Here is a 9,534-nt window from a genome sequence, read left to right on the forward strand (position 1 = left end):
CTCTTCCAGGCTCCATCACAGGCCACCAGCCAACCCTCTGGACCCCAGGGTCTTTTGGCTCAGTCCCTTCCCCATCGTTTTGGGGTTTTTTTTTTCTGACATCTGCCCTCCGCGGTCCTTTTTTTCTGAATGATCACCCCCACGTGTCCGCACCCACGTGTGCACACCCAGTATTCCAGTAAGTTCAGGCAGGTTGAGGTCTTCATTCTGCAGGAGGGAGGTGGGGGTCTCTGGAGGCCCCTCACATCCCTTCCTTCCCACCCATCCATTTCAACAAATGTGTTTGGGAGGCTGGTCCTTGCCAACATTGGCAGGGATGGGGCTAAAAGGGGCTCCCGGCGAAGGCGTGTCCCTTATTAACAAATTAGGCGCTAAAATAAGGACATGATACAGCTTAGGAAGGTTTTGGATAGAGGCAAATTAAAAAACCCCCAAACCTAATGCCATTCTGTTGATTCCAACTCATAAAAGCCGTATATGTAAGGTTTCTGAGGCTGTAAATCTTTACTGGAGCAGATAGCCTCTTCTTCCTCCCTCATTGCAGCAGGTGGATTTGAACCCTGGATCTTGTGGTTACCAGTCCAACACCTACCAACGAATTAATCATCATGTTGTTGAGGTGCCACAGAGTCAGTTCTGACCCACAGCGACCCAGGTACAACAACATGGACCACAAGATCTCTCTGACAATAAACCTCAGAGGTAGGTATTGTTCCCCCCAATTTACATTTGGAGAAACTGAGGCCCCAAGCAGTTAAGTTACTTGTCCAAAGCCACACAGTTAGTAAAACCAAATGGGCAGATCCAACTCTTGCCTCAGAGGGGCTGTCCTTTCCCCCACCATCATCTTGCATGCTTTGTCTGGGCGCCTTGTCTTTGAAGCTGGGTGCTTCAAGAAGTGCCGTTTGAGCTTAAATCCCCCAGGTGAAAAACAAGGGGCACGCCAACCAGGCACCAAAAGCATGGCAGAGGGGTGGTGGAGCAGAGTGAAGGTGGGGAGGAGAGGGCAAAGGTGTTGCATTTTACCAAGTGCCCACGCTCCTAGGGCATCATCCAAGGGGAGCTATATCTGTTTCCAGGGGTGGGCCTTCCTGGCTCTCGATGAAATTTTTGGCAGGCCCCACAACTTTTCTACTCATTCTGAGATAACGAATGAATAGCCCCTTTATCTGGCATTAAAAAAACAAACAAAAAAAACCACTCCACAGTACAAATCACTTAAGCCCAGTCCAGGCCAGAGGGACATTAAGCACTCTGAACCTTCGTCATTAGGGGAAAGCACATTGAATCACAATGTGATCACCATGACACACTCATTTGAGTGACTAAAGAGCAAAACAGACGATATCAAGTGCTGATGAGGGTGTGGAGCAACTGGAACGCTCTCACAGAGCGATGGTGGGGCTTCAACATGGAAATGCAGCTGCTTTAGAAAACAGTCCAGCTGTCGTTGTTAGAAGCCATTGAGTCAGCTCCAGCCCACAACACCCCTAGGCACAACTGAACTAAGCAAGTGTTCCTGTGCCAGAGCCCACGATGCAGCCACTGTGTCCATCCATCTCATCGAGGGCCGTCCTCTTTGTCACCGCCTCTCCACTTTACCTGGGACTGGTCTCTCCTCACAATATATCCAGGGTATGTAAGAGGAAGCCTTGCCACCTTTGCCTCTCAGGAGCAGTCTGGCAGCTTCTTATAAAATCAATTATGCAATGACTATATGGCTTCAGGAATCCCACCCAGGAGGAAAAATTGACACAGGTGTCCACATAAAAATTCATACACAAATAGGTGTAACGACTTTGTTCCTACACACCAATAAGTGGAAATTATGCAAATGTCCATCAACGGCGTAGATAAGCAAAGTGTGGTTCATCCATACAATGAGACCTGTGCTACAGACACAGGTAACAACAAAAATCCTCGTGACTGGACCAAAAGGGCACATCAGGATCACCGGAGGAAAGACTGCAGTGTCCAGGCTTTCATTTTGCTTGGATCCACAATCAGTGTTCATGGAAGCAGCGGCCAAGCTATCCAACAACAAATTGCATTGGGTAAATCTGCTGCACAAGACCTCATCAAAGTGTCGAAGAGCAAGGATGTACCTTTGGAGACTCACCTGTGCCTGGCCCGAGCCCAGCCAGGGTATTTTCAATGGCCTCACATGCATGTGAAAATCGGCCAGTGGATAAGGCAGACTGAAGAAGAGTAAATGCAGTTGAACTATGCTGCTGATGCGGAACAGTGAAAGTACCCTAACTGCCAAAAGAACAAACAAGTCTGTCTTGGAAGCAGTGCAGCCGGAATGCTCCTTAGAGGCAAGGACCGAGAGACTTTGTCTCGTGTTCTTTGGCCATGTTCTCGGCAGGGATCAGTCCCTGGAGAAGGACACCATGCTTGGTAAAGTGGAGGGGCAGTGACAAAGAGGAAGATCTTTGACATGACGGGTGGACGCAGTACTCAAACGCAGCAACAATTGTGGGGATGGCACAGGACCTGGCCATGTATCCTTCTGCTGATGGCCGGCATCTAACAACAAGAACAGCAATAGCAACACGAATGAACCCCAACAGCTAAGGGCAAGATGTTACATCGTTCCATCTGCATGACGATACCAAAGGGACAGAAACTTCTGGATTAAGGGGGGTGAAGGTCCTGAACACTGAAGATCCGCTGTTCCCCCTCTGACTCAGACATTGGGGGGGGACATGTAAACTTCATAAGTGGACACCTTCGTGATTGAATTGGCACAGGGGCTGTGCCGCACTGAGGAGCTGAAACGTAGGAACACGTGTGAGGATGACACAGGACCGGGCAGTGTTTTGTTCTGGTCTCCACGGGGTGGCTGTGAATTGGAACTGACAACGGCCCCTACCTGCAACATCATATATATTCATATGAGGGGCTTCAAAAAGTTCATGGGAAATGGAAGTTTAAAAGCATGACATCTTCCCATGAACTTGTCAAAGTCCCCTGATACTCTGTGTGAGAATCCTGAGTGGTGCTGCTGGATGAAACAGCAGACTGCTAGCCTGCATGGCAGGTGGTTCAAACCCACCCCACCCCACCCCCCACGGCTCCACTGGAGGCAGCTGAGCCGATCTCATGGTGTCCAGGTGCCGACATTGTGGTTAGCAGCCCAGGGTGTAACCCCACCAAGGGTCTTCATTTACTGACCTAGCCAGTCCCTACGGCCCAGTTGGAATATCCTCTAAATCATAAACTGAATTGCCATCTATGCCTGTTCCATTTCTGGTCTCCAATCTATGCTTTTGTTCTGCCCGCCCCCCCTGCTCCCTGCCCCCAAGTAGGTGGAGCCCTACAAAAGGAGGTCCAAGGACAGGCCCTGCATATAAAAAAAACTAATCATGAGACTCCTAGTAGCAGACCCACCACTTGTATGTCCTACTGTGGTGGTGTGTGTGTTGCTGGGAGTCTGGAAACGGTGCCACTGGTCTTTTAAATACCGGCAGGGTCACCCAAGGTGAACAGGTGTCAGCAGAATTTATAGACTACAAAGGAGTACCAGGCTATCCACTTCAGAGGGATTAGTGCTGAAAACCTTACAAATAGCAATGGAACTGTGTTAGTCTGGGTAGACTAGAGAAACAAATCCGTAGAAACTCATATGTGTATAAGAAAGGGGTTTATAGACAAGAGCAGTTGATATTGAGAAAATATCCCAGCCCGGTACAAAGCAAGTCCATAAGTCCGATATTAGCCCATATTTCTGATACCTATCCATGTCCTCTTCAGATTCACGAAACACAGGCAATGATACCGACTGTAGGAAGATCCCAGGCCAGTGGGTGGAAAGTCTTGTGGATCCAGTGGTGGTGGAAGCGTCTCAGTGCTGGCAGGGGTCTCCAGGTGGCTCCTCCAGTTTCCAGGGTAGGTCCATGTGGCTTCTCCTCAGGGATGTATCACAGGAAGTGAGCAGAGAGAGACAAGTGTCTCGTGCCTCCAAGGAGGAAACCAGAAATTCCCAGAATCCTTAGGGTAAGGCTATGCCCACACAGAGGGCCCATTGGCTATATCCTGATTGACAGCCTAGACGCCGCCCCTACACTCTTACTCCTTAAATTGACAGACAATAATATAACTACCACAGGAGCATGATCCAGGAGCCTCTAGGTCAGAAGACACTCAAAGTACACCTGAGGAAGAGCTGCCTCCTCAACGTGGAGTTGACCATGACGATGCGAATGGAGGGGCAGCGACACAGAGGAAGGCCTTCTAGGAGATGGACAGACACAGCGGCTGCATCCCGGGGCTACAGCATAAGAACCATTGTGAGGACGGACGGCCAGTGCTTCCTTCTGTTGTGCACAGTAGTAGCAAACACTATTGTGTGTGTGTGTGTGGGGGGGGGCAGGTACTGTTCTCAACTCTCCTACTCCCCCTGGGGAGGTGTGAAAGCAGTGTGAATGCGGCCACAGGAGGTCCTGGTGACCAGCCTGCAGAGTGTAAGCTGCAGGGACTTGAGGTGGAGACCCAGAAGCACTTCCTGCCCACAGGGCTGGAGAATCTGCCAGGATATGGCTCTTTCAGAAGGATAGAGGGTCTGGGGCCAGTCAAATAGGTGTGTGCCTGGATCTGCCTTCGGCTTAGGGGCAGGGGCGGGGCAGGGGGAACAAAACCATTCAGAGCAGCAAGAGCCCAGCCGAGGTCTGGGGTCAGCGCGGCCTGCAGGGGATGGGCACCCTGGCGTCGCCTGACCCTTGACGTTAACGCAAGATGAGCCAATGAGTGCGGTCCACCCACGCCCCGAGGGCACAGAAGCTCAGCGAGGAGGCGCTCCCCACCCTCTCCTGTGCGCGTGACTCAGGGGCCAGGGGCCGGGCGGCTGGGACCCTCCAACGTCAGAGCTGCACGCGCCCTCGCGTCACTTCCGGTGGGCTGGGCGGGCGCGGATGGGCGGGGACTGGAAGCCGCAGAGCAAGGATGCTCTATCAGCGCCTGAGACCGCTCCGAGCCCCCCCACCCCGCCCTCGGGGTCCCCAGTCGGTTCTCTGCACCCACACCCACGCTGGAAGCAAGGAAGGGACCCCCCCGGAGCCTCCTGCCCCAGTTTGGACGCCAGTGAGCCCACCCGGCCACCTTGCGCTGCGGCCACCAGCCCAGGCAAGGAACACCACTGACCCCACAGTTTGGTGGCCAGGCTGAGGGTGACCAAGGTCAGGGAGGCATCTGCCCTGCCTTGACTGAATTTGAGGGGACCCTGAAGTGCATCCCACAGCTGATTCCCAAGAATCCTGATCCTCCATCAGCCCTTAAGACAGAAAGATGCAAGAAGTGGTCCCACCCACGCCCATGGTCCAGCCTGACATGCTGGACATGCTGTAGGTTGTCCACAGGCCTGAGTCAGCCCACAGTGCTGGGGACCACCCCAGCCTTTGTCTTTCTGTCCCCAGCAGAGGGGGAACAGGGCGGATCTACCACCCCAGGCTAAGTCTGGCTGCCTAGTTTCGGCCCACCCCTGTGCCCCACTCACTTCTTGGTACCCAATGGGATGCTATTCCTCCCAAGCAGGCTGGGCCCAGGAACCCAGCCTTTTTCACTGTCAAGTGTGGCCCTGGGGAGAGAGACAGAGACAGAGAATTGCAGCCACCACACCCCCAAGTCCCCACCGGCCCGGCCCATCCCGCTGGAAAAGAGGAGCTTTGGGTAGACCCAGGCTGCGGGAAGTGACCAGGATGGTCAGAGCCAAAGACTGAGTGGTGGTGACCCAGGAGCTGACTGCTTCTCAAATGTGGAGGTGTCCTACATCATTGCTGAAAGCAGCCTTCTGTACTCCAGGGTGGGAGGTGAATCTTCAAGTTGGGGGGCTGCCTTTCTTTGCTCCAGCAGGGGAGGGCCCCTGCTAGCATTCTCACTCCCCAGGCTAGGGAAAGTAAGGCAGCTCACAGCACTTTGTCCGGCAGCATGGGCTCTCCTCTCAAACTCCAGAGCTCCCCAGGGCAGCACTGTCAGCTGCAGGTCCAGCTCTGCCAGCTGTGGAGGGAGAAAGGAGCTCTGGGCAGTGAATCCTGAGGACTACTTGACAACCTGGAGATCCCACCCAGGTCTGTCAGAGCAAGCCCCCCAATTTGCTTGTCCCTAGGTCCTCCCATCTCCATAAATAGCACCAGCATCCAGCCATTACTGGAACCAGGGTCTCAGCCATCACTCTACGCTCAACATCCTGCTTGTTTCCCTCCATCGCCACTGCCAGCTGCTAGACCATTACAGGCTTCTCCGGACTGGTCCTTGGCTTCCACTTTCCAAAACTGCCAGTGATAGTTGACATATTAAAATGAAAAGAAACCCAATTCCTGACCTTAATCCTAAGGCCACTCATGTCTCTCCTCCTCCCCCTCCAGCCAAAGAAATCAACAACAGCTATAGGAGAATTGATTCTGACTGACTCATGGTGACCTCATGGGTGTCAGAGTAGAACGAGACTCCGCGGAGGTTCCATGACTGATTTTTTGGGAAGTGAATCACCAGGCCTTTCTTCCAAAGTGCCTCTGGGTGGATTTGAACCTGAACCTTTAAGATTAGCAGCCGAGCTTTGAAACTGTACGGACCAGAGACTGCCTTCCGTTCCCCTGGTGGCATAGTGGGTTTTAAGTTGGGCTGCTAACCACAAGGTCATCAGTTTGAACCACCAGCTGCTCTGAGAGGAAACGATGAGGCTTTCTGTTCTACTCTGCCCTATAGGGTGGCTATGAGTCAGAACGGCTTCCATGGCAGTGAGTGCGTTTGGTTGAGAATATAGGTCAGGCTCTTTCTTGCCTCAGAGCCATTGATCTTGCTGTCCCCTCTGCCTGGAACATGGAGCTTGTCATGGCTGCTGCTGTCTCATCCATTAGCAATCAGCTTAAATGTCACCTTCTGAGGGAGAACGCCCTGAACACTGAATCTCAACCACCACCACCCCAAAACCCTGCCTCAGCACCCTGTTAATGTCCTTGCTAGCATCTTTTGCTAAAGGTATTGGGCAGATGATGTGAGTGAATGAAGGGCCTTGAGTGGGCGAGGTGATCCTGGATTCTGGGGTGGGAGGAAGGAGGGGGCAATGTTACCAGGAAGGTCCTTAAAAGGGGAATAGGGAGACAGAAGAGGAGTCGGGTGTGGTGTGATGTAAAAGGGACCTCATTCTCCGTGACTGCCTTTGAAACATGAGCTAAGGAGTACGAATGGCCTCTAGAAGCTAGAAAAGTCCGGGAAACACAATCTTGTTCCCTGGAGCCTCCTAAGGGGCCTGCAGCCGTGTCCACGTCTCGTGAGACCCCGTGGGGCTTCAGTCTCCAGAACAACGTGTGCCCTTCAGTTGTTAACCCTGGGGTCATCTGTTTTAGGAGCAAGAGACAGGAGACCCAGTCTGCCCCCTTCGTGGCTGGCTTCCTTTGCTTAGCGTGTTGTTTGTGCTACATCCGTCCTACCCCCACTGCATGAGCAGACCAGATGTCAATCATCTGTGGGTGAAATGAGCCCTGGTGTGTCATGGGTCAGGCGCTATGAGTTGGAATCAACTCGATGGCAGTGGGTTTGGACTCAAGTTGATGGACTTGTGGGTGCTGGCCAGTCTGAACCATGCTACTATGCGTCTACCTTTTGGTGAGCGTACGGTAAGGTGACCAGCCGTCCCGCTTTGGGCGGGACAGTCCTGATTTTTAACAATTTGTCCCGCGTCCCGCAGGGTTTTTAAAAAGTCCCGATTTTTGGAAAGAATGCACAACGAGGTAGGGTATACAGTTTTCGGCTGCCATGTGGCTATTTCGCTAGGATATGAGTTTTATCAATGGTGTCCTACTTTACCAATGTTAAAATCTTGTCACCTTAGCATATGGACATGTTTTTGTTGTGTTTGTGTAGGGATAGAATTACTGGGCCATTGAAAAGAGAAAGAAAGAAAACCAAACTTGCTACCATTGATTCCCTTCTGACTCATAGTGACCCTATAGGACACAGCAGAACTGCCCCTTTGGGCTTCTAAGAGACGGCACCTTTATGAAAGCAGAATTAGCCGCACAATGAGCAGCATTAGAGTTAGCCGCACAATGAGCAGCAGCCCACGCACGAGGCCATATAAACTCAAACCAAACTCTGACTCAGTGAGCATGAGCCTGTAGGGCAGGGTAGAACTGCCCTCGTGGGTCTCTGAAACGCGTGCTTTACAGGAGTAGACAGTCTTGTCTTTTTCCCTAGGAGCACCTGGGTTTTGAACTGCTGACCTTGGGGTTAACAAACCAATGGGTAACCACTATGCCATCACCAGGCTCTCTACTATGCTACATAAGCTATATATAGATATATAGATATAGATAAAATGGATGCTGCAATGCACCCCCCAGATTCCCCTTAGAAGTGAGGGACCTAGTCTCCCAGCTGTCGGCGTACTGCTGGCTCACTGTCCTTGGCTACCAGCCTTCTTCTCTGAGAATTGTCCTCAGCTGAAAAGCTCTCCCTCACTCAAGGTCCCATCTGCTCCCCAGGGGGCAGCCTACAGCTATCAATGCCTACAATTATCAATGCCTGGGTGATGTGTGTCAGGGCGGGATATTCGAACTCCCTTCTCTCACCACTTGGGATACACCAGATTCAGATCTCTTGGGGGTCTAGAGAAGGTTTTTTTGAGGCTATAACCCAACCCAACTTCCCCTTCAGCTTTCCAACTTCATCAAAAGCTGCTTCCATTCCCTCCCTTGGTATTAATCCTGAGAGCGCGCGGCTTCCACCAACTTCCTGCAGGCAACCTCCTTCTCGCTTGGGACATGCAACCAGACCAAATGGAGACTGTTTTCTAAAGTGGTTTCCCACCAGCAGCGTCAGAGTCCCGTGTGCTCAAAGTTCTGGCCAACACTAGGTGCTTTCTGTCGTTTAGTTTCGTCTTGCTGGTGGGTGGGTAGTGGGAGGTCGCTCCTTGCAGCACATCATCTCCTGTGTGTTGGGTCAATCCTTTGTGGAATAGGTTGTCCTTAGGCGCCATGGGAGTGAGTCAGTTCCGGCACGCAGGGACCCTGTGTGCAAGAGAACATAGCCCCATCCTCCTGCACCATAGTCCTGCACCATCCTCACCATTACCGAATGGACTGTACTTACATGCAGCACCTCGACAGTACCAGGTAAGTGGTGTCTCAACACAAATGCGTTGTGTGAGTGCTGCAGCCTGGAAATCCCTTGAAGGAGCGAGTGCATGGGGAGATGTCACCGGGCTAACTTTGGTTTCAGTGGGTGTACTTGGCTCTGGGATTTGAGTCCCCAGGGGAGAGAAGCAGGATGTAAAAGACCCGGAGGGCACGTAACACGCCCTCAGCCTTTGTCACTCCCGGCTGCGGTTTCCGCCACAGGTATTTGCACGCCTAATTCCTACGTGTAAATTGTAAATGAACCTTCATTCACTCAGGAGATGCACCTGAAGCCTCGGTGCTAGCGCCCGATGAGCAGCCGGTGGTGAACACGAGAGGCAAGATGCCCGCTTTCTGGAGGCCTACATGGTCAGCAGGTAAGAAAGCGAAAATCCATCTATCATTTCAGACCGAGACGGAC

At 52.2% G+C, this 9,534-nt stretch overlaps 1 protein-coding gene across 1 annotated transcript in view; it reads left to right on the plus strand.

Annotated features, from left to right (window-relative positions):
- The first annotated feature begins 9,087 nt into the window (after nt 1-9,087).
- CDR2L (cerebellar degeneration related protein 2 like) overlaps nt 9,088-9,534 on the plus strand; it is a 15,036-nt gene continuing 14,589 nt past the window's right edge. The window contains exons 1-2 of the mRNA XM_030888230.2: nt 9,088-9,110; nt 9,392-9,490. Of these exons, the coding sequence (XP_030744090.2) occupies nt 9,457-9,490 (34 nt within the window). The 5' untranslated portion in view covers nt 9,088-9,110; nt 9,392-9,456. The remainder of the gene's footprint in view (nt 9,111-9,391; nt 9,491-9,534) is intronic.

This window comes from Echinops telfairi, unplaced genomic scaffold, assembly GCF_000313985.2.
Source record: "Echinops telfairi isolate 266 unplaced genomic scaffold, ASM31398v2 ScPeMD7_7458;HRSCAF=8496, whole genome shotgun sequence".
NCBI classification, from domain to species: Eukaryota; Metazoa; Chordata; class Mammalia; order Afrosoricida; family Tenrecidae; genus Echinops; species Echinops telfairi.